This window comes from Artibeus jamaicensis, unplaced genomic scaffold, assembly GCF_021234435.1.
Source record: "Artibeus jamaicensis isolate MK-2021 breed Jamaican fruit bat unplaced genomic scaffold, CSHL_Jam_final contig_2521, whole genome shotgun sequence".
NCBI lineage: Eukaryota > Metazoa > Chordata > Mammalia > Chiroptera > Phyllostomidae > Artibeus > Artibeus jamaicensis.
In genome coordinates, this window is record NW_026521539.1 from 83,305 (window position 1) to 109,134 (window position 25,830).

Below are 25,830 nucleotides of genomic sequence, written 5' to 3' on the forward strand. Positions count from 1 at the left end.
GACCTCTGAGCTAGTGCCCATTAGACTTTCTTTGGACACCTAACGTAGGTTTTCTCCTAAAGCAGTTATGGATTGAGGCCTTAGATTTTAAAACTGGCTGGTGCAACTTAACTACAATCCTGCAATTTGAATACAAGTAGACACACTACATACATATGAAATGAGTTTCAAATATATTCAAAAGAACTCATAGGTTATTTTTTTTCAGGGAGCCCCTGTCCTTAAGTGTGTGGTCACACTTGCATAACTAGTTTGGTCAACCCTGATGTCACTGGCAGCCACACTCATGTCACCTCATCCCCAGAGTCAAGCCTTCTTTAGCCAGCCTCAGGGCATTTTAAGGTAACAAGAAAACTGCTGCTACACCTGCTTGAATTTAAATCAAAATGAATGAATGAATGAATGAATGTCATTCCTTTACCAACTGGACAAGAAGACACCCAGTTTCCTTCAGTACTTGAGGGCTATACCTATACCAGTGCTTGGATTTCTTTCAGGTGAACTTCAGCTGGAGAGGTGAGCAACTGGAACTGCTTACTTGGGTAGGAATCCTTTCTTTCCCACTAGGCACTCAAAAAGACTTGGGAGGCAATAAAGGTTGCCTTTGTTTTTCCATAATCTGTGGGTCTAACTTATTTTTCAGTGGAAAATGGCTTCTAAAGCCACCTGTAGAACTAGAAAGTTTGTCCTTTAACAGTCTAATAGAGGAATTCAGTGAGGGCTTCAAAAACAGGTGATGCTTCAGCTGAGAACTAAAGAAAGAGTGAATATTTTCAAAGCAGACAATTCAGGGTGCCATCATAATGCAAGAGAAAACACAGGAAAAGAAACAATGCAAAAAAAAGCATGGCATCTTCAGGACATCAGAACTACTTTATTATGGCACTGTGAGTTGTGAGCAGTTAGTATGGTTTTGTTTTTGCTTGGGTAAAGAGGGTTCAGAACAAAGTAGCAAGTTTCAAGAAGTTGAGGCCAGTCAAGAAAGCTGGTGTCGAAGATGCCTGGTAGCCTCCTAGTCTATTTTGCTGCTGCCTAGTTACAAGACTGCATTTTTGCAACTGGTGGCCATATAGATTCTAAGTGATGGCCAATGACATATAAGAAATCTTTAAAGTCATTACTGTTCTCTGCTGCCAGGAGCCCCCATGTGACGCCCAAGGCTCCAGAAGCCATTGTGAGATGACTAAGGGTAGGAGCTGCCCACTCAGACAGGCAAGACAAAAGACCAGAGCCTGGAGCCTGCTGAGACTGTGGGGCCACCCTCTAATCCCAGGGCTGCCAACTCAAGGTAGATTTTATAACAGAGAGAAATAAACTTTTATCATTAAAGCAACTGCTACTTGAGGATTTTCTGCTACATCTAATCAAACTTAATTGGAAATTACATAGCTGAAATAATGAGCTATATATGCCATACTAAAGAGTTTGGGTTTGTGCTCGAATAAAACTATGGAAGAATATGATATGAGAAAAATGGACAAGATATAACAAAAGAAAAAATAAAAGAAGTTTGCAAAAATCAAAACATCTTAAGTAAAAAACTAGACTATGTAAGAAACATTTACCAATAAATTCTGTTAAAATTAAACTCAATCACACATGAAATCTTTTGCAGGTATAATGTAACTATTTTATCTGAATTATCAGAGCACTAATTAATCGATCCTCCAAGACTATTTTGTACCTGGCTGCTTAGCCACTGAAGGAGGTTCTATGGTACAGAAGAACACAGGTTCTGGAATCTCCACCCCAGCCAGTAAGAGTCTCTCTTCTTCACTGTTTTGTTTATGTTTCTTTTCTCCTTCTCTTCTGGCTCGACGAGCTGCAGCTAATGCGCTCGACTTGGATGAGACGATGGTGTCTCCAGTGGCTGTCTGCAAGCAAAGAAGATGCCTCGGGATGAAACTGGCTGTTGGTAAGCACTCAACTTCCACCAAGAGCCACAGAATGAGAAAAAATTCAATGTAGCACTTTCTTTTCATCAGTACTTAAAAGAGAGACAAATTTGTAAAGCTCATTATAACACTGCACAAATAAATCTAATTTAATGTGTATAAGAATTCTAACCAAAATACTATTGTAGTAAGTCTAACAATAAAACATATACACAGTACATATCCAAAATCCACTTGGCAAAACAAATGTACCTTCCCAAATTTTCAGTCATATAAAGATAAGTCAGGTAGAAGTTTAATAGGGTTTTTATCACCTGTAAATTTTATGACTATTTTACAGAAAAGCCTCTATTAACTAAAATATGCAGATAATCAGAATACCCTTGACCACGCAAAACTATACTTTAAATTAAATTAAATATTTTTAAAAAGATTTTATTTATTTACTTTTAGAGAGAGGGGAAGGGAGGGAGAACGAAAGGTAGGGAAACATTGATCTGTGAAAGATACATTAATTGGTTGCCTCTCATACATCCCCAACTCGGGACCTGGCCTGCAACTCAGCCATGTGCCCTGACTGAGAATTGAGCTGGCAACCTTTCAGTTTGCAGGCCAAAATTCAACCCACAGAGCCACACCAGCAGAGGCTATAATTTTCATTTTAATCCTATATGTTATGAAGCTCTGTGCCAGTCTCCATCTCCGTAAAGATACTCCGACTGAAGCACAAGCCCAAACAGATTTCTGTAACTCCTCCAAACACATGCAAGCAGTCCCTGCCTCCAGGCAGACAGAGGACACTGCAGTGCTAAAATGGACCGTGGGGATTTTCTGTAAAGGGTTTCACATCCTGCAACTTCATAAAGAGTCAGAAATGGTAAAAGTCTGTTTTTATTGTTATTTTTTCCACTACCATTTACCTTCCTATACCCTCTTCCATCTCCAACCCTCATCCCCCATGATCACCACACTGTTGCCTATGTCCATGAGTTCTTCTTTTTTACTCTAACCCTCCACCTCCCAAGAACCCTCCAACTCTCTGCCCAGAGCTGTCGGCCTCCTCTCTCTATCAATGAATGAGTCTGTCTCTATTCTGCTTGTTAGTTCGAGTTGTTCATTAGATTCCACATGTGAGTGAACTCATATGGTATTTATCTTTCTCTCACTGGCTTATTTCACTTGGCATAATGTTCTCCAGGTCCATCCATGCTGCTGCAAAGGGTACATTTTTCTTTTTATATTTTAATAAGCTGTTAAAACAAAAAAAGTTGAAAGTAACAATGTTTACCCTAATGTCAAATGTACCAAAGTTTAATGAGAAACTGTACTTGACCGAGCCCATATATAAGTGAGATGCCCTTAACTGTAATCCACCAAAATACACACAGATGGCACCAAGTATTTTCTTCCTACAGTCACGAAGCCCCCAGTACACTGGTCTGAGGACTGAGAACAGAGACCAAGAGAGAGAGAAAAGTATGCCCTCATGGAGCCTACACTGCAAAACCTCTTCAGTTAGTACCTGACCGGTCATGAGGCTGGATGAAATTGTGTGCAAGGATCAGAACAGGAAAACAACTCCCATGGAAATAACAATGTTTTATGTAATCTTAAAATGTATGTATGTATCTTATTTGAATAGTATACTATTTTATTTGACTTTGAATAAATATAATCGTTACTTTTAACAGCCTTCTGTACTTTTTTTTTAAAAAAGGTTTTATTTATTTATTTGTTTAGAGAGAGAGGAAGGGAGGGAAAAAGAAGAGGAGAGAAACATCGATGTGTGAGAGAAGCATCGATCGGTTGCCTCTCACACGCCCCAACCGGGGACCTGGCCCACAACACAGGCAGAAATCCAACTGGGAACATCTGGTTTGCAATCTGGCACTCGGTCCACTGAGCCATAATTTACTTTGCTTTCTTTCTATGAGATTCAAGCATGTTGATGAATATGCTACAATATCCACTATTCCATTATCGATGGACAGTTAGATTATCTATAGGTTTTTGCTATTATAAAATACCTACTTTTAATTAAATACATAAGCTGTTATTTCCTAGAGAAACCATTCAGTCACTCACATGTTTAAGCCCAACAGTCAAAGCAATGTTGCCAGCAGTCAGTGAAGGGATTTCTACATGTTGGTCAGCAAATGGCAAAAGTAGACGACTTATTCTCTCCCTGTAAAACTATGATATATATCAGTAAAAGTATTTTTAAAGAAACACAATTTTAGAAAATAACCAAAGCTTCTACTTACGTGCAGTTTCCATTAATATTGTAGATGGCCGACTGGGGTTTTATCACCCCTGAGTAAATGCGCACAAAAACCAGTGGTCCCCGCTGCTTGTCATGGAGAACTTTGAATGCCAGTGCACATAAGTCACCCTTGTACCACTGCCTATAAAAGTTAAGGAGACAGAAAAGCCTTTAAAATACACTTCCTATATATGTATACAGATGAGATGATAATCACTTCACAAGTTTAATCTTGAAGTCCCCCAAAGAGCCTTCATATCTTCTAGTTTTGCTACCCAGCCTGATCAAATAATGCCGGTGCCTCTCTTCCTCCACTGGAATAAATTACTTCATGGCAATCTTACCATTAATTCCTCAAAACTAAAAGCAATTGGGGCCTCTTCCAAATATTACCTCTACTTGCAAATAATTCCAGAGCCAAGAGTTCCCTCCTCAAAAAAATATACCTAGGAACATCACACCATTTTCTCAAAAAAACCTGTACAGGGTAAATAAACAGGTACTTTCCAATTGTTGCTTTTACACTATCCTCTCACTTTTTCTCTAGTTACATAACTATATAAATTTATACTACAAATCTGAACTTGTTTACATGTCAAAATTCTTACAGAATGATGTACTTAAACTGGTGTTCATTAATAATAGGTTACGGAAACTCTGAAACCCCCTAAAATTGCCAAATTTTGTGCACAAGTGTGTTTTATGTAGGAAAAGCTCCATATTTTCACTAGTTTCAAAGGAGTCCATAATTCAAAGTAGGTTAAACATTTCTATTTCATAATATCTCCAATATTATTCCTCCAGTTTTTAACTTGATTTAATAAATATTTATAAAGCACTGTATCATGTGCTTTATAAGTATTAACTCATTGCTTCTTGCAACAATCCTATGAAATAGGTCCTATTCTCTGCATTTCACAGATGAGAGGTTAAACACCTTGGAAGAGCTGGGATTTAAATCCAGGTAGTACACAGTCCATGCTTATAATCACTTTACTATATGCCTCTCAGATGAGAGATAGTAAAAGTGAGTAATATCCTCATTAATAGGACTGAAGTACAGTATTGGCTGCAATTTTGGACAACACTCACATTATTAATAAGTACAAAGTTGTTAGTGACAATAGAAGTAAAACAATGACCTTTCTTTATAGCCACAAAATATTTTGAGCTTATGAAACATCTTGAAATCTAGAATAGATATAAATATATCTACAGAATATTTATCAAATCTCCCCAGTATACTACTCTTAAAATTTAAAAAAAAAAAACACAACGAGATGGCAGGTCAGCCCACTTTTACACATCACTAAATCCACATTCTTAGCTCCATGTGTAAAGGTAGCAGGTTACAAGAGGTAACAAATGTCCCTTTCAAGTAAAAACTATTGTGGCACTGTATTATAGTATTTACAATATTTCTCACCAATCTATTTAAAAATGATGATCCAACTACTTGTTGTGGGATAAAAAGATCTATTTGCCTAGCTGTCTTTTCAAAGCTATAAGATTTTAATCTATGTACTTGCATACTCACAGAAATTCATAGTTGCGCTCTTCAGGTGAAGGCAAATACATAGTAATGGCATCTAACAACGGCTGGACCCCTTTGTTTTTCAGGGCACTCCCACAAAGCACGGGCACTGCTGTCCGAGCCAGGGTTACTCTGTGGATTGCAGTCTGTAGCTACAAAGCAGAGGCACAGATAAGCATTCTCTGTGCCATAAGATGGTCACATTTACAGTGTATTGGTCTCCAACCAAAATAGCTCAGAATTAGATGTCTTTCCTAACCAACCATGTAAAACAGCACTCCTCACACACTTCCATCATTCTTTATGGCCATATTCTTTGTTTTTCTTTATAACATTAATCACTAACTGGTACATTAAATGCATATTTATTAATGTCTGCCTCATCTTCCACTAAAATGTAAAATTTACATATGAACATTATAGTAACGTCTGATAAAACACTGCTAAATCCCCAGAAACCAGAAAAGTGGTTAAAATAAAGTAGGTATTTGAAAATATTCCTTGAAAAAAATTAATATACTTATGGTTTAACCTTGTTAATCTAACAGAGAAACTGGTAAGAAATTAAAGATATAAATAGTAATTACAAATTTTTCAAATGAATTGAATCCATATTAAATAAAATCCAAAAGAAAATGAGAAATCAAAGTAGAACATTTTTTTGAAAGACCTCAAAACACAAGAAAAGCTCGGGCACACTTGCCAGCTCCTGATTAGAGAAATGGTGGGTCATTTCTACCTTAGAGTATAAGCTCTTTGAAAACAGAAATCATGCTTTGTGACTGCAGGGCACAGTGAACATCACACTTCGGCATTCAAATACGCAACAATAAAAAATGTCACAATTATGGCACTTCATTCAAGAGAAAAATACTTTTTCCCCTGTCTCAAATAACTTTAAATAGCTTAAAATTAATCTATAATTAGATCTCATGTTTTTCTTTAATTTGTTTTGGGAAAAATAACTAGGTAAAATTTGTTGGGCTCATCTTGGACCTTATTGGGTTAGCCAAAATGTTTGTTTATTTTTTCCAAAAGATGGTTCTAATACTTGTCTTTAACTTCATTTGAAACAATTTTGTTAGATTGTATTGTGACAGCTTTCATATCAGCATGCATTTAAAAAAACTTATTGAAATTGGTGAATTTTTGTGTAGCCATTTTAGTACTGAAAATTGAAGAAAACACATTTTCAACATATTATGCTTTATTATTTAAAAAAAGGTAGAAACACAACTGAAATGCCGAAGAAAGATTTGTGCAGTGTATGGAAAAGGACTGATTGAACACATCAAAAATGGTTTGAGAAGTTTCATGCTGGAGATTTCTTGCTGGAAGATTCTCCACAGTTAGGTGGACCAGTTAAAGTCGACAGCAATCAAATCGAGATATTAGCCCTGGCTGGTGTAGCTCAGTGGATTGAGTGTGGGCCTGCGAACCAAAAGATTGTGGTTCGATTTCCAGTCAGGGCACATGCCTGGGTTGCAGGCCAGTTCCCAGCAGGGGACACCCAAGAGGCAACCATACATTGATATTTTTCTCCCTCTCTCCTTCTCTTCCCCTCTAAAGATAAATAAACTTAAAATAAATCGAGACATTGAGAGCAATTAATGTTCTACCACACAGGAGATAGCCAACATACTCGAAATATCCAAATCCATAAAGTTATTGGTGAAATTGAAAAATTTATCTTCTATTTTATGGAAAAAACCAAATGGACTTTTTGGTCAACCCAGTATTATACACGTTATCACTTAAAAACTTTCTTTGGTAACTCTTATGTTTCACAAAGGAAAATAAAGAGTAAGTTTGCCAAATTCATGGGGAAAGGTCCTTGGCAAAAAAACAAAACCAAAAAACAAAACAAAAAAAAAACAGGAATGCCTTGAAGACATCTGTCATAATTCAATTATCATCAGTATTCTACTTCCCTAGTCTCTGGTTTAATATTTTTCAAAAGAACACACACACACAGGCCTGCAATGAGTTTCCACTAAAAATTAAAACAGATTCAGAAAAAAAATGTTCTGATTAAAATGATCATTATAGTAGTCTGAAAAGCCAGTAAATTTTAAATCCAAATTTCTACCTATGGGTTCCCTAAAATACTCAGAAGGATGATCTCAACGAAGAGAAAAGGCTGAGAATGAACACTTAACTTCTCTTGACTCAATACAAGGAAAAAAGACTCAATCTCTAATTTTTTTAAATATATCCCAAACCAGTAAATCACTGCCATTATTAAGTACCCATGTATTAGTAGTGGCTTCATCTTTACATTCTCCTAATTTTTATTTAAGGCAACATTTTGTGTTAGTAGTAACTTTAGCTTAATATTTTACTAATGTTTGTTGAAGTCAACACAGTTTCCAATACTATGCAAACTTGAAGGGGGGAAAATAAAAACAGAGAAAGCAAAGCAAATACAATTAGTAAAACTTGGTTATAGTAAATGAATAATAAAATTTACCTTTTCAGCTGGTACCAAATCAAAATTTTCACTAAATTCTCCTAAAACCAAGTCAGCAAATTCATCATCCAAATCTGCAACCTATAAAGAAAGGCTTTTAGTTCTATGACTTGTGTTTGTTGTCCAACTATTAGCTTAAGTCTAAATACCATAAACATATATTTTCCAAATATTTCAAGACAGCTTCAAGAACCTAACTTATCCAGGCCGAGGACCTCTTCCTATCTTCTAAAGAGAGGTGTTTTTTTCAAAGAAAATGAAGTACTATCTATTCAGTGCTCAAAAGACATAAGAGAAAATGCACAATCTACAGCCAGTGATAACTTACACAATGGACTGCTGTTTTTAGATAAATTTGGGGGTCTCAGTTCATCAGAAAGTTTTACCTGGGGCTCCTCTAATATTTTGAATGTTCACAAGATCTCCTGAGACCATCAGACTAAAACAACTAACCCTGCACTGAGGAAATACCTTTAAGTTTGGGGGCAGGGGCACAGACATGATTTCAATAATAAAAATGCAATTATCCAATTTACATTCTTTTCATAATTGTTTGCCATTATGAAGTAGAAGAATTTAGCTGACAATACAATTAATAAATGTTTCAAAAGTTTATAATAGTACATGGGAACAAAACTTGCAAACTTGGTGAGAAAGACACACTTTTCACAGCTAACTATAGCAAAAATGCACTAAACCATCCTGAAAAGCAGCCTATGTAATGCTTAAGCACAGCTTCTGGAGTCAAACTGCCTGGAAATGACTTCACTACTTGAAAATTTACATGAAAACTTTGGTCACGGTATGTCACCACCTCTCTTTCCCTGGCTACTCATGGAGATAACACTAATACCTACCTCATGGGGCTACTGTGAGGATTAAATAACCAATTCTAATTATGCTGCCCAAACATACAGTAATTATAGAAAAAATTTATTATTTTCACTGTTCACCTGAAGGACACAGGACATTGGTTCCTATCCACACTAATCTTATTCTTTAATTTAAAAAAAATGTGTAACTGTGATACACTACAATGTAACAGAATTTACCATCTTAATCATTTCTAAGTGAACAGTTCAGTAAAGTATATTGACAGTGATGTAAAACTAATCTCCAGAACTTTTTTGTCTCACAAAAGCAAAACTACAGACCCATAAAATAACGCTTTTTCATTCTCCCCTTGCCCAGAGGCTAGCAACTATCATTCTACTTCCTGTCTCTATCAACGGAACCTGGATAGATATCTCATGTAAGCAGAATCCTGCAGTATTTGTCTTTTTGTGATTGGCTTACTTTAATTAGCAATTTAATGTCCCCAAGGTTCATCAATAATGCACATGTAAATTCCTTCCCTTTTAATGCTGAGTAATACTCCACTGTGTGCACACACCACATTTTATCTGTCCATTCACCTGTTGACAAACACCCTCCACCTCTTCCCGATTATAAATAACGCTGCTATGAAGATGTGCAAATACCCCTTTGAGACTCTGCTTCCAATTCACTTGGATATATACCCAGAAGTGGAACTGCCAGATCATATGTTAACTCTATTTTCAGTTTTCTAAGGAACCACCACACTGTTGTTAACAGTGGCCGCACCAGTGTCATTCTCACAAACAATGCAGAAGGGTTACAACTTCTCCACATCCTTATGATACTTGTTTTATTTTTATACTAGTAGCCATCCTAACAGGACGTGGTGTTACTAATTCCATACATACATATGCATTCCTTGTAATTAGCAATTTATTATCTATGATAATATATAATAAAAATAAAATTTGAGCCTTTCATGTCCTAGAACAATATGAGGCATATATGCAAGTTTATGTTGGCTCCTCAACTACCTTATAAAATCCTTCTCAGGTTTAATTCTGATAGCCCCTTTGTTGAGATAAAACAAAACCTCAAAGGAGAACCAATTATGTACCCGATTATTGATTAGTAAGTATCAATTCAACTTTTATTCTATGTTCCCTGCGTCCCCCCTCCGCCCCCAATTTGAGCAGCCATTTGGCAAAGTAAGAGCTCCAGCTCTCAACTGAGACAGATCTGGGCTCAGACTGCAGCTCTGCTATTTATTAGCGACAGGAGAACTTACTCGAGCACGTAAGCCTCTGTTCCCTCACTTGTAAAGTGGGGATAATGGAGGCTGTTGTCAGTATTAAATAATATATGTAAAGCATTTAAGATAGATTGTAAGTCTTCAATAACTATTATCCAATAATAAAAATAACAATGATAGTTATGTCAGTCGTAAAGTTGATAATTACTATATATTATAATGAAAAATTATTACTTCAAAAATAACTTCATACAAAAGATGAATGAAAAAAATTAATTATGTGATCTATTTTGATCAGTTTAACTTAGCAGTAAGAGACTCAAAGAGTTCAGCCCTGTTAAATATGACTCAGCTGGTTGGAGCATCGTCTCATACAGGGAGAGGTCATGGGTTCAATTCCCAGTCAGGGCACATGCCTAAGTTGGGGTTTGGTCCCTCGTTGGGGTGTGTGTGGTAGGCGACTAACTGACATTTCTCTCTCACATCGATGTTTCTCTCTCTTTTGAATCAATAAAAATAATCAATAAGTAAATTTTTTAAAAAATCAAAGAGTTCAAACTCAAATGTTCTTTTCAACCATAAAATTCAGGGAGTTTGTTTAAGGTATGTTTTACTTAATTGTTCTATATACTAACAATATCCTATAAACATTATAAATATTGGGTTGGCCAAAAGTCCATTTAATTTTTTCCGTAAAACTAAACATATTTTTCATTTTCACCAATAACTTTACTGATTTGAATTTTTTTAGTATGTCAGCTCTCTCCTGCATGATAGAATGTTGACTGTTCTTAATTAATGTCTCAACTTGATCATTTTCAACTTCAACTGGTCTACCCAACCACGGAACATCATCCAGCAAGAAATCTCCAGCACGGAACATCACAAACACTTTTGACACGCTCCATCAGTCACAGCACCTTCTCCATACACTGCACAAATTTTTTTTTGCATTTCAGTTGTTTTTTTTACCTTTCTTGAAATAATAAAGCATAACCTGCCAAAAAATTGCATATTTTCTTCCATATTCAATATTAAAATGGCTACACAAAAATTCACCAATTTTGCTATGAGTTTTAAAAAATATATTCTGATTATGACAGATGACACAATACAATCTAACAGAATTGTTTTAAATAAAGTTAAAGACAACTAGACTTCTGGCCAAGATAGAGTTGTAGGTAGACACACTATGCCTCCTCGCACAACCAAAATAAAGACAACAAAAAATTAGAAACAAACAAAAAAAAACAACCAGTACTGACAGAAAACTGAACTGTACGGAAGTCCAACAACCAAGGAGTTAAAACAGACACATTCATCCAGACCGGTAGGAGGGGCGGAGTCAGGCGGAGAGGGGTCACAGCAACAGCAGTGGCTGGTGGACCCCAGGCCTGCAGGTGGCAGGCAGCAGACCCTGGGAGCGGGGTCGCAGAGGGCAAACCAAGCAAGGCAGCGGATTGCAGAGGAGCGTGGCATGAAAGGCGGCTGGTGGACTAGGTGGTCCCATATTCACCTGAGATACACCAGGCGAAACTGGGGAGCAAGACAGACCACACAACCCAGGGTCCCAGCACGGGGAAATAAAGCCCCAAAACACCAATCGAAAACACTTGTGGAGCTTGAGGTGCCGGGAGAGACTCCAAACCTCACAGGAGAGTTCACTGGAGAGACCCACAGGGTCCTAGAACTTACAAAAGCCCACCCGCCAGGAATCAGTATCAGAAGGGCCCACTTTGCTTGGAGGAAGCAGCGGAAAGGACTGAAATCCAGCAGAAAGCAGAGCAAGCACCATTGTTCCCTCTCTGACCACTCCCCCACAAACAGCATCACAACCCTGCCACTGGGTTGACCAGCCCTGGGGAACACCTAAGGCTCCACTCCTCACTACATAACAGGCATGTCAAGACAAAAAAAAAAGTGGCCCAAACAAAAGAGCAGATCAAAGCTCCAGAACAAATGAACTAAGCAACAAAGAGATAGCCAACCTATCAGATGCACAGTTCAAAGCACTGATGATCAGGATGCTCACAGAATTGGTTGAATTTGGTCATAAATTAGATGAAAAAATGAAAGCTATGCTAAGTGAAATGAAGAAAATACACAGGGAACCAATAATGATGGGAAGAAAATTGGGACTCAAATCAAGGGAGTGGACCAGAAGGAAGAAAAAAACAACCAAACAGAAAAGAATGAAGAAACAAGAATTCAAAAAAATGAGGAGAGGCTTAGGAACCTCCAGGACATCTTTAAACGTTCTAACATCCGAATTATAGGGGTATCAGAAGGGGAAGAAGAACGGCAACAAGTGGAAAAGTTATTTGAACAAATCATAAAGGAGAACTTCCCCAATCTGGCAAAGGAAATGGACTTCCAGGAAGTCCAGGAAGCTCAGAGAGTCCCAAAGAAGTTGGACCCAAGAAGAAACACACCAAGGCACATCATTATTACATTAGCCAAGATTAAAATGAAGGAGAGAATCCTAGAAGCAGCAAGAGCTAAGGGGACAGTCACCTACAAAGGAGTTCCCATCAGGCTGTCAGCGGATTTCTCAAAAGAGACTTTACTGGCAAGAAGGGGCTGGAAAGAAGTACTCCAAATCATGAAAGGCAAGGACCTACATCCAAGATTGCTCTATCCAGCAAACCTTTCATTTAGAATAAAAGGGCAGATAAAGTGCTTCTCAGATAAGGTCAAGTTAAAGGAGTTCATCATCACCAAGCCCTTAGTATATGAAATGTTAAAGGGATTTATCTAAGAAAAAGAAGATAAAAAAACATGTACAGTAAAATGACAGCAAACTCACAATTATCAACAACCACACCTAAAACAAAAGCTAAGCAAACAACTAGAACAGGAACAGAACCACAGAAATGGAGATCACATGGAGGGTTAGTAACAGGGGAGTGAGAGGAGAGAGGGGTTAGAAGGTACAGAGAATAAGTAGCATAGATGGTAGGTAGAAAATAGACGGGGGAGGGCAAGAATAGTATGGGAAGTGTAGAAGCTGAAGAACTTGTAAGTATGACCGGTGGACATGAACTAAAGGGGGGAATGTGGGTGGCAGGAGGTGTGCAGGGTGGAGGGGAATGAAGGGGGGGAAATGGCACAACTGTAATACCATAATCAATAAAAAATATTTTTTAAAAAGACAACTAAGCACTACTAGACCCATCTTACAGGGCAAAAAAAACTTTTTGGCCAACCCAATATTAACACCCTACTATTTTCTATTAAAATTTTGAAGGTGGCTGGTGTGGCTCAGTGGACTGAATAGCAAGCAGTCTGTGAACCAAAGGGTCGCTGGTTCAATTCCCAGTCAGGGCACATGCCTGGGTTGCAGACCAAGTCTCCAGTAAGTGACGCTTGGGAGGCAACCACAGGTTGATGTTTCTCTCCCTCTATTTCACCCTCCCTTTCCCTCTAAAAATATATAAAATATTTAAAAATTTTTTGAAGGTGGATGAGGTCTAAAATTATACATTAACTATAAAATTGATGGTTTTAAATTTTTCTAAATAATCTGATATCCAGTCAAGTAATAGATGGGCACATCCTCTGACCTAGCAATTTCACGCCTAGGTTTAACTCTAAACGAGTTTTTGCTTATGTGCACAAGGCGACACATTCAAAGATGTTCACAGCCACACTGTTTGTAATAGCAAAAAAATTGATAACAACCTCAAAGTTCATCCATAGGAAAACATAATAAATCATGGTACAATCATATACTGCCACACTATAAGACTAAGAATGAGTGAAATATAACCACATGTAATAACATGGACAAATCTCCAACATAATGTTGAACAAAGTATCATTCCATTTATATAAAGTTCAAAACCATAAAATCTTAGTTCTTTAATGATACACATATTTGTAATATACTATAAAAGAAAGTAAATGTAAGATGAACTCTACAATCATACAGTGATTGGGGGAGTAGATAATGAGTGGAAGAGAGAGAGAGATAAATAGGAAGTGACACATGGAAACCCAAGAGTATGGCTAATACTCTGCTCCTTAAGTCACTGGTACATACATTGGAGTTCACTTTAATATTCTTATACCTTCCATGTTCTATATATAATTTTATATTAAATTTCACAAAAAAATTTATTTAGGACTTCCGCCAAGATGGAGGTATAGGTGGATGTGCCGTGCCTTCTCACACAACCAAGTTTAGGGACAACTAAATATTAGCAACACAAAACACAGCCAGAACACGGAAAATTGAACTTTTTGGAAGTCCGTTAACAACAAATTCTTCAGCCTGACCGGTAAGGGGCGAAACCAGTGGCTGGTGGAGCAGGGTTGCACAAGAGGACTCGGTCAGATGGACTCAGGCGCGGAATCCAGACGCGCGAATCCAGGCACAGGGTTGGACCTAGAGAGACAGAACGAGTGACCAGGGGAGCAACTGAGCGAGTGACCAGGCGAGCTACCGAGGAGGAGACAGCAGGGAAGCGGTGCTGCGTGTTGACTGTGGTCGCCTATTTGTGCGCAAGCGGACAGGCGAGGGAGTGGGCGATTTGACCAGGGCCCGGCGTCCCCGCGGCAGGCAGCAGTAGAGGGCACCGCCATTTCCCCGCTCTGACCACGCCCCCACATACAGCGTCACAACCCAGCGACCTGGGAGTCCAAGGCGCTGCTTCACACTTAAAGGGCCAGAACAGACCAAAAATGTCACAAGTTCTCACAGTCCCTGAGCCCATAGACCTAAGCGATGAAGAAATAGCAAAACTCTCAGATGCACAGTTTAAAACACTGGTCATCAGGATCCTCACAGAACTGGTTGATTATAGCCACAAATTAGAGAAACATATGAAGGCGAAACTAATTGAAATGAATGCAATTGCACAGGAAACCAATAGCGATGAAAAGGAAACTGTGACTCAAATCAAGGGAGTGGACCAGAAGAAACCAAATAATGACCAAACAGAAAAGAGTCAGGAAGCAAGAATTCAAAGAAATGAGGAGAGTCTTAGGAACCTCCAGGACATCTTTAAACGCTCCAATATCCGAATTATAGGGGTACCAGAAAGGGGAAAGGAACAGCCACCAGTGGAAAACTTATTTGCACAAATAATAAAGGAAAATTTCCCCAATCTGGCAAAGGAAATAGACTTCCAGGAAATCCAGGAAGCTCAGAGAGTACCAAAGAAGTTGGACCCAAGAAGGAACACACCAAGGCACATCATCATTACATTAGCCAAAATTAAAATGAAGGAGAGAATCCTAGAAGCAGCAAGAGCTAAGGGGACAGTCACCTACAAAGGAGTCCCCATCAGACTGTCAGCAGATTTCTCAAAAGAGACCTTACAGGCAAGAAGGGGCTGGAAAGAGGTATTCCAAGTCATGAAATCCAAAGACCTACAACCAAGATTGCTCTATCCAGCAAAACTTTCATTTAGAATGGAAGGACAGATAGGTGCTTCTCAGATAAGATCAAATTCAAGGAGTTCATCATCACCAAGCCCTTATTATATGAAATGTTAAAGGGACTTATCTAAGAAAAAGAAGTTAAAGAAACATGAACAGTGAAAAGGACAACAAACTCACAGTTATTAACAACCACACCTAAAACAAAAGCAAACTAAAAGGACAGCTAGATCAGGAGGTAAACATAGAATTGAAGACCTCAAGGAGGGTGAGCAACAGGGGAGTGGGAGGAGGAGAAGGGGGAGAAGGTACAGAAAATAAGTAGCATAGACAGTAGATAGAAAATAGATGGGGGGGCAAGAATAGCATGGGAAATATAGAATCTAAAGGACTTGAGACACATGGTCATAAAGTAAAGGGGGGTAATGGTGGGGAAGGGGGGGTAGGGTGGAGGGGAATGAAGGGGGAATAGAACAACTGTAACAGCATAATCAATTTTAAAAAATTAAAAAAAATTTTTTTTAAGTTTCTAAATCTTATGCATTTTAAACTGAAATTATTTATTTTACTTGTTCGATTAAGGCACTCCTTGCTTCAGTTGCCTCCTTCAGCAATTCAGCGTCACTCATTTCCAAAAGGGGTTTTCTCTCAAAGTCTTTTCCATCATCTGAACTGGAATTCCAAAGGAGCTTTTCTTTACTTACTACATCCACCACTCCTTTGAAATTTCTGGCTTCACCAATTGGTAACTATAAATCGAAGTAAAAGTAACATTAAATATCACTCAATGAGAACAGCACTGGAGATAAATCTCATCTTTCCACCAAATGTCCATTATTATTCCCTTAATCTTACCTATTTTTATTTATATCCCAATTTCTTCCAAAGAGGACCTGAGATAGCTTTAGAAGTATATATGTCACAATAAGTAAACTCATGAGGAAACTGAGGAGCTATTGTTATTAATCAACCAACCTGTAAAAGCAAAGGCTTTGCCTTCAACTTCTCTCTGATGCTTTCGACTGCATAGTTAAAACTGTAGAAAGCAAAATAATTACCCTGTAGTTAAAAATGTTAAGATTTCAAAAACAGGTTTAAGAATGCTCTCTAAAATTATAACCCTTTTCATAGTTCCTAATATTCACCACTTCACGGTCTTTCACAGGACATCTTAAATAAAAATTTAATGTCAGGTAACAGTAACTGAGTATATATCAGAATCTGTCACACGGGTTATTCAGGGTATTATCATTGTTAGCTTCACTTTAACTAAGTTTGAGGTTAAGGTTACCTGAATTGATCAAACTCATAGATAATAAATTGCAGTCAGGATTCAAATGCAAGATTTGTGATTACAAGCCAAGGAGTCTTCTAATACCTACTTGTTATCGTACAGGGCTACCAGCTTTCTCCCAAGAGCAGGTCTAATTTTTCTATACCTTTACCTCAGGCACTCTTAATATCATCTGCTAGACTGTTCACTTCTGTGCTAAAACTGGGGGTTGGCTGTCTATGGCACTCATGTTATCTTTGGCACATGGGCTTATTCTGGTCCCATTTTCTTTGAGAACCAGCCTGGCATCTCGTCACTTCCCTCCCCATCATTACAGGTGCTGTAAGTCAGTAAAAGTAGTATTTTCATCTACCTCAAGAAACTCCAAACAGAAAAGGATCAGAACTTGAGCCCCAACCACTTGGAAGGTTGTGCTTTTATTAATCAAAACAAAAGTCCTTTAAGCCAACAACCTTAGAATTAGTGTCGAGATTTACCTAAACACAAAGCACACTGTGTGGTGGGAGGGAAGATACAGTTTATGTTTGTTTCTGCCACTCTCACACCAGACCACGTTTCCCTAGAATCCTTTATATTCTAGATTGTCTTTTTCATATTTTCTCCAAATCCTTCATATATTCTTGATATTCTGAATTCTGAATTATGTTCTCAGAATAACGTATCATTTTTGGTTACACCTGAGAATTACCACAACATTTCAGCATTAACTCAGTTGCAGATCTTACAACATTTATCAACATTCTCCTCTCCCACTTCCTTTCTGTGGAGAACATATTACCCAATAGCTACAGGAAATCAGAGGACAAGAAAGAACATGGATCTCTGAGGCAACTACAGGAAACAATTCTCTAACCTCTACACTGACAGGGGGGCACCGTAACCTCTAGCAATACATACAGGGACTACACCATACAGCTCTAAACAGAACCAATGGAAATCAACAAGACACCACACTGCCATGATCCTAGAAAACAGAATATAGTCTCTCTATACTAGAATTAGGATAGTTCATCATCTGTCAGCTCTCTATTAATCTCTCCTTATTACTTAACCTATGAATGAGATGCTTTTTAAAAAAAATAGGACTAAATAGAGATTTCATGCATTATTTATACTCTACAGGAAATAACAATTTCTAAATTTAAGTTATATTCCATTAAAAGTTCAAATTGTATTCTTACTTTGATAAGCCAAAAAACACACTTTAAATAAATACCTCGCTCCAGTTTTGTCCATCTTGTTTAAAAAACAGATTCGAGGTATCTGGTGTTTATCAGCTTGCCTCCATACTGTGAGAGTTTGTGCCTAAAGCAAAGCGCAAATATTGGACAAAAATAACCGTTACTACACATGGAATAAAGAGATCTAAGGCTCTATTATTACATGGAATTGGGCCTTATTGTAGCACAGAATTAGTGGCACTGTATTTACACTTCCAGAGTTGTTCTTTTGCTATTAGGTTAACACCTCTAAGAATGTAACAAAGTGTGACAAAACGTATGTCTCAAACTCAGAATGATACTTTGAGTCAACTAGGTGGCCACACAAAAAGAATTAACACCCGGGGAAGCAATGAGAGTCATGGAAAGAGGACTAACCAAGAATCAGATTTCCTTTTTGTTTGGCTTCCCCTCATCTGGGTGTTGTCACACAACAGTGAGCTTCTGTGTTCTGATCTGCGAAATACGGACTTTTGCCTGAATTCAGACACTTGGGATTTTAAAAGAACAGAGGTATACTATAAAAATGCTGTGACAAAAATTGTGTATTTCTACTGTGACTGAATGTTCATGTAAACTGAAGAAGACTTAAGGGGAAAAAAACAAGCCAATACCTGTATTTATAACCTGCAATTCTCACATGCTTTTCTCTTTGACTTAATTCTACTTTGTGCACACATTAGATACAAATATTTTAAGTCTATGACATACCTGTGCCTAGTGGAGTGCAACAGCCTTGAAAAGAGCATAAAAAGCCTAATGTGCTATAATTAATTAAAAGTAAAGCCAACTTATACTTTGACAGTTTTATTAGGTAAAATTTATACATGTACATAAATAATAAACAATAAAATATACAGCTCTTAAGTATACAGGTCATTAAGTTTTGATAAATGAATACACTTGTATACCTACTGTCCCAATCAAGATATAGAACATAGAACCTAAGAAATTGCCCCACTCCCCCATAAGTGACCTATTCTGAATCCTATTTTTCCATTACCATTTATCCCCTTTATCCTCCCTCCCCCCTGCAATCACCACACCATTGTCCACGTCCATGAGTCCTTTTTCCTCAATCCCTCCACCCCCTAACATGCCCCCAATACTGTCTTCTGCTCTCCAACTATGGGTCTGTCTCTATTTTCCTTGTTAATTGTTTGTTCACCAGATTCCACATGTGAGTGAGATCATAAGGCATTTGTCTTTCCCTGACTGGCTTCTTTCACTTAACATTATGTTCTCTAAATCCATCCATGCTGTCCCAGAGGGTAAAATTTTCTTCTTTTCTACAGCTGGTAGTATTCCATTGTGTAAATATCCCATAGTCATTTTCTCCCCTCATTTACTGAAGGGCCCTTGGGCTGCCTCCATATCTTGGCAATTGTAAATAATACTGCAGTGAACATAGGGGTGCTTATGTTCTAATGAGTGCTTTGGGTTTCTTCAGATATAGTCCCAGAAGTAGGATCCCTGGGTCATAAAGCAGTTCCATTTTTAATTTTTTGATCTATCTCTATACTGCTTTCCATAATGGCTGCACGAGGCTTGCATTTCCCTCAACAATGCAAGAGGGTTCCCTCCTTTCTCCACATCCTCGCCAGCACTTGTCATTTGTTGATTTATTAATGATAGCCATCCTGACAGGTGTGAGATTGTATCTTATTGTGGTTTTAATTTGTATTTCTTTTATGACTAGTGATGATGAGCATCTTTTCATATGTCTATTGGCCATCTGTGTGTCCTCTTTGGAGAAGTGTCTAATCAGGTCCTTCACCCATTTTTTATTCTTTTTTTTTGGTGTTGAGTTTTATAAGTTCTTTATAAATTTTGAATATTAACCCCTTATCAGATATAGCAGTGAATATGTTCTTCTATTCTGTGGGTTGTCTTTTTATTTCGTTGATGATTTCCTTTGCTGTACAAAACTTTTTAGTTTGATGTAGTCCCATTTGTTTATTTTTTCTTTTGTTTCCCTTGCCTGAGGAGATACATCTGATAAAAAATGTCAGAGATTTTGCTGCCTATGTTTTCTTCTTGGATTTTTATGGTTTTGGGTATAATATTTAAGTCTTTAATCCATTTTAAATTTATTCTTGTGTGTGGTGTAAGAAGGCGGTCTAGTTTCATTTCTCTGCAAATATCTGTCCAGTTTTCCCAACACCATATATTGACTGAACTATCATTAGCTCATTGTATGTGCTTGCTTCCTCTGTCAAATATTGACTATAAAAGTGTGGGTTTATTTCTGGGCTCTCTATTCTGTTTCATTGATGTATATGTCTGTTTTTATGCCAATACCATGCTCTTTTGATTACTGTGGCCTTACAGTACCGTTTGATATTATATAGTGTGATTCCTCCAACTTTGTTCTTCTTTTTCAGGGTTGCCACTGCTGTATGGGGCCTTTTGTGGTTCCCTGTAAATATTTGAAATACTTGTTCTAGTTCTGTGAAACATGTCACCAGAATCTTGATAGGAACTGTGCTGAATCTATACATTGCTTCGGGTAGTATGGACATTTTGATGATGTCAATTCTTCGTATCCAAGAACACAGTATGTGTTTCCGTTTATTTGTATCCTCTTTCATTTCTTTTTCAGCATCTTATACTTCTCTGAGTACAGGTTTTTTATACCCTTGGTCAGATTTATTCCTATTTATTCCTAGGTATTTTATTCTTTTTTTTGAAGCAATTATGAATAGAATTGTTTTCTTAAATTCCCTTTTTGATAGTTCATTATTGGCATATAAAAATGCAACTGATTTCTGGATATTAATTTTGTGTCCTACTTTGCCGAGTGCATTTATCAGCTCTAGTAGTTTCTTGGTGTAATCTTCAGGGTTCTCTATGTAATGTATCTGTCACCATAGATTTATTCTGCCTATTCTTGAATCTCATATATAGACATGGTCTTTCGCTCAACATATTTGTAACAATTACTCATGTTGTTGGGTATTTTGGCTCACTCATTTTTATTGCTAAATTCCTTTGTATAAAAATACTGGTTTGTTTTTTCTATCCACCTGTGGATGTACATGGGTTGTTTCAAGTTTGTTATTATGAATTTCGCCACCTAAGCATTCTTAACATATCTTTGGTGGACATATGTTTTCATTTCCTTGGATGAAGATACAGGAGTAAAATTATTGGGTTATAAAACAGGTGTATATTTAACTATATTACAAACTGCCAAATAGTCTTCCAAAGCGACTGTAATATTGTATAGTCCCATTAACAAGATATGAGTTCCATTTGCTCCAAATCCTCAACCCACAGTGGCCATCATTCTTATTCAGTCCTTCTTGTGGGTGTTAAATGGTCTCTTTTTGTAATTTTAATTTGTATTTCCCTTTTGACCAATGAGACTAAACATCTTTTCATGTGCCTACTGCCCACTAACATATCTTCCGTATTGAAGTTATCCATTCAAGTCCTTTGTTCATTTTTAATCGTGTTGTTCATTTTTATTATTGATTAGCAGTTCTTCATATAGTCTACAAATCCTTGTCAAACACATGTAGTGTGAGAATTTCAGCACATATTTCCTAAGATAATGATATCCACCCACATAACCAACAGTGTTTCTGCACTCAGGAAATTCAGCATTTGTGTACTTGTTTTTCCGCTAGAAGCTATACAGATTTAGCTTAACACTATGATCCACTCCTAACTAAATTTTGATTATGGTGATGAGGTTTTGGTGGTGGGAGGGAATATATTATAAGTTTCTCCTAAACAAAACATATTTTTAAAAAATTAAAGACTCCCATCCCATTCCATAACAAAACATATTTTTAAAAAATTAAAGACTCCCATCATTCCATCAGCTAGCTAAAAAACCTGTTTCACAAACAAAAGCCTCCTATGTCACAAATTTAACTTCCTATTCCAGCATATTTGAATCTTAAATAATGCAGTCTGTCTGAATGATTACATGTCAAATTTATATAAAGATGTTATAATGATGCCCTGGCTGGCATAGCTCAGTGGATTGAGCACGGGCCTGCAAACTAGAGTATCGCGGTTCGATTCCCAGTCAGGGCACATGCCTGGGTTGCAGGCCAGTTCCCGGCAGGGGACACAGGAGAGGCAACCATACATTGATGTTTCTATCCCACTCTTTCTCCTTCCCTTCCCCTCTCTCTCTCAAAAAAAAAAAAAAAAAAAAAGAACTGTTAAAACAAAAAAAAAAATATGTTATAATGACAAAAAGCATGAAACCATCAGGAAATGAAGCAACTCAGAAAGAAACAGAAATAACAGTATGTGATCAACTTTGGACCTTGGTGTCAGGCTTTGCATCAAGCAAATGTCACTGTCTATTGAGGGGTCTGTAGGCAGGGCATTCAGTAACTGCTTCCTTAACTCCCTCCCAACTTTACACGTTGAAAAATTTCAAATCTAGGGAACAGGTGAAAGAAGAGTACGCAATAAACATACGTGTCCCCTTCATCCAGATTCACCAAATATTAACATTTTGCCACACCCGTTTTTCTTTTCTACAAACACATGCATATGCACACATTACACATGCATGGTGGCTATGAAAATATGCCACCTAGATCTACTCTGAGAGCATCAATTAACTGTGGCCCCACCTGCTGCCCTTCTAGGTCTACCATTGTGTTCTCTCAAGGCACCAGCTTCTTGTGGGCTGTCCCTAGCTAATTGAGTGAGCTCAGCAGGACAAATGGAGGCCTATTGCGTGCAAGACAAGGGACTCCTCTAACCAGTGACTTGGGCTCGAGGACTCCCCCACCAGTTTAGCCAAACCCTTTTTGGAACTGTGCTGCAGTCTGACACTCTTCCTACACAATCCGCCTTCCTTCCCCTTCCCCTTTCTAAGTGTCAAACGTGCCCTGTGATCTGAAAGTCTCTCTCACTTTCCTCATTTCTCCCTTATTCTTTACAGGGATTTCCCCCAATTAATCTCCTACACATCTAATTTCATCTTGTCATCTATAGCTCAAAAGTACCCAAACTAATACTGTGTGTGTGTGTGTGTGTGTGTGTGTGTGTGTGTGTGAAAGAGAGAGAGAGCTGAACCATAAGATCAAAGTACAGATATCATGACATTTCATTTCTAATACTTTAGTATATATTTCCTATATACTAACATAATTAATTATGATCATATTCAGAAGAATTTAAGTTGACAAAATACATATAGTCTATACTCAAATTTCTCTGATTTTCCCAATGATGTCCTCTGTAACTTCCTTTTTGTATCCAGGATGAAGCTACAGATCATATATTATACCTAGTTTTCTTGTCTCTCTAGAAGCCTTCAATCTAGAACAGTTCCTCTAGCCCTGGCTGGTGTGACAGAGTTGGTTGGAGCGTTGTCCCATAGACCAAAGGCTTGGGGAGTGGGTTCAATTCACAGTCAGGGCACATACCCAGGTTGCAGATTCGATACCTAGCTGTGGCATGTATGAAAAGACAACTGATCGATGTCTCTCTCCCACATCAATGTTCTTTCTCTTTCTCTGTCTCTGTCTCCCCTACCCCCACCCTGTGAAAAAATGTCCTCAGGTGAAAATAAAAAAATTTTTTTTAAATGAACAATTTTCTAATTTTAACTTCACCCCTCAATCGCTGTTTTCAGAAATTAAAACAGTTTTTCGATTTCTGAAAAATCCCAGTCGTTTGTTTTGCACAATTTCTTTCCATTTAGATCTGATTGTTTTTTCATGATTAGATTTGTCCAGGACATTTCTGCCAGGAATACAAAATAGGTTACATTGTGTTCTTACTGCATCTTATCAGGAGGCCCATGGCATCAATTGGTCCCATTTTGGGAATGTTAATTTTGATCACTTCATTAAGATACTACTTCAGTAATTTTAAGATTAGAAGAACTAATATGAGTTCTTCTATATACAACCATTCTTAAGACAAATGAGGTAGCAGCTAAAGAGAGCATAACTGACCCCAGCAGCAATAATTTATTATAAGTCCATTTTCATGACTTATTCAAGAAGCTTTATATTGACTGTTGAGAAACAATTCTTCATGGGCCTCTCATGTTTTCTGCCTGTTTTTGTTGGGAGGGGGCACACACTGTTTTTGTGTTCTGGACTGTTTTTCAAGGATGTTTGTAGTGACCATCTTGAAAGAGAAACAGTGTCTCTCTCCCAAGCAAAGAGCAGGCATTTTCCAAGACAGCATTTCCACAGCTATGTGGCTGTCACCTGATTCCCTTCCTGGTTGCCCTTGGGACTTAGGACAGGGGAACCAGCACAAGAAATGTGCTGATACACTGGCTGTCACTATTTCTGTGACTAATAAAGTCTTTTACCTCTGACTCAGGGAATCTTGTTTCTCCCTCCCAGAATCCACAAAACTGTTGCATGCTAACTTGTTAGCATGATAATTAGGTAGAATCTCAGGCCCTTCACAGTTCAACTCTACTTTCAATATTTTTGCAAAGAAAAGCAAACCATACTTTCTGCTAACAACGAAATATCTGAGATTCTATAAAGAAACCATCTCAATATTAAATTCCAACTTCCTTTAATCATAATTTGATTTACATCAGCTTACCAAACAAAGGGTTATAGTAAACTAAATCTGATAATTCTACTTTTTTAAAAAAATCATGCTGCTCTATCTTTATTTTTCTTTGGCAATTTTTTTTACCTCTACACCAGCAGAGGCATCAAATACAGCCACCGCGACCATCTAACACTCTTAGGCGCACTCAACCTCCAAAGTAAAATCCACATGACCTAAGAAAAAGAGGAAAATATAACATTTAAAAATCTTAAAACAAAAATTTAATAAAGTGTGACTTGGCAATCCCACTTTTGGGATATATATCTAAAAGAACTGAAAGGACAGTATCAAAAAGATACACGCGCAGCTATGTTCACAGAAGCACTATTCACAATGGCCAAGAGGTGACACGCAACACTCATGTCTACTGATGGCTGAGTGGTATATACACAAAAATGTGTTAAATATGTACCATGGAATACACAGCCTTAAAAACAAGGACACACTGTCACCTTCTACAGCATGAATGAACTTCAAAGGGACTTTTGCTAAGTGACATCAAGGCAGTCACAAAACAATAAATATTGTATGACTCCACTTATGTGAGGTATCTGAAGTTGATTCCATAGATGTAGAATGTAGAATGGAGGCTACTGGGAGTGGTGTAGGACAAACAGAAAAAGAATGGTTGTTTAATGGGAATAGAGTTTCAGTTCTGCAAGATGAAAAAGTTCTGGAGATCTATATCTTAACAATGTCAATATACTTAACGCTGCTGAACTGTACACCTAAAAATGGCACAAATGGTAAATTTTATACTATTGTGTTTTCTACAATAAAAAAACCACAAACACAAACAAAAACCTCAAATGATGCAGCATCTCTACACTGCTGGAACATCGCCATACCTGAGTGTGTCAATTAGATTGACTCTGTACCCCTTCCAGTCAAACGTAACAGCAGCGGACTGAATAGTGATGCCTCTTTCTCGCTCTTGAGCCATGAAATCTGTCACCGTGTCTCCATCATCAACATCTAACCAGGAAAAAAATGAAACACTTAGATTTAATTACAAGTGTTTTCTTTTTTTCTTTTTAATTTTATTTCTTTATCTTTAGAGGGGAAGTGGAAGGAGAGAGGGAGAAAAATATCAATGTGTGGTTGCTTCTCGTGCATCCCCTTGCTGGGAACTGGCCTGCA

At 37.6% G+C, this 25,830-nt stretch overlaps 1 protein-coding gene across 5 annotated transcripts in view; it reads right to left on the minus strand.

Moving 5' to 3' along the window:
* The window catches only part of LOC128626961 (ribosome-releasing factor 2, mitochondrial-like), a 48,511-nt gene extending 23,681 nt beyond the window's left edge, over nucleotides 1–24,830 (minus strand). For 3 of the 5 annotated variants that reach the window (XR_008391078.1, XM_053662544.1, XM_053662541.1), the window contains exons 1-9: nucleotides 24,775–24,830; nucleotides 18,126–18,214; nucleotides 16,591–16,651; nucleotides 16,185–16,364; nucleotides 8,163–8,243; nucleotides 5,696–5,844; nucleotides 4,160–4,300; nucleotides 3,981–4,080; nucleotides 1,685–1,874 (exon numbers count right to left, since the gene is read on the minus strand). Coding sequence is in view for 4 of the 5 variants with exons in the window: in XM_053662544.1 (XP_053518519.1) it covers nucleotides 1,685–1,874; nucleotides 3,981–4,080; nucleotides 4,160–4,300; nucleotides 5,696–5,844; nucleotides 8,163–8,243; nucleotides 16,185–16,364; nucleotides 16,591–16,651; nucleotides 18,126–18,214; nucleotides 24,775–24,816 (1,033 nt within the window). In the remaining variant the exon portion in view is untranslated. The remainder of the gene's footprint in view (nucleotides 1–1,684; nucleotides 1,875–3,980; nucleotides 4,081–4,159; nucleotides 4,301–5,695; nucleotides 5,845–8,162; nucleotides 8,244–16,184; nucleotides 16,365–16,590; nucleotides 16,652–18,125; nucleotides 18,215–24,774) is intronic. The other 2 variants (XM_053662543.1, XM_053662542.1) reach the window with 2 other exon arrangements.
* Between the last annotated feature and the right edge of the window lie 1,000 nt (nucleotides 24,831–25,830).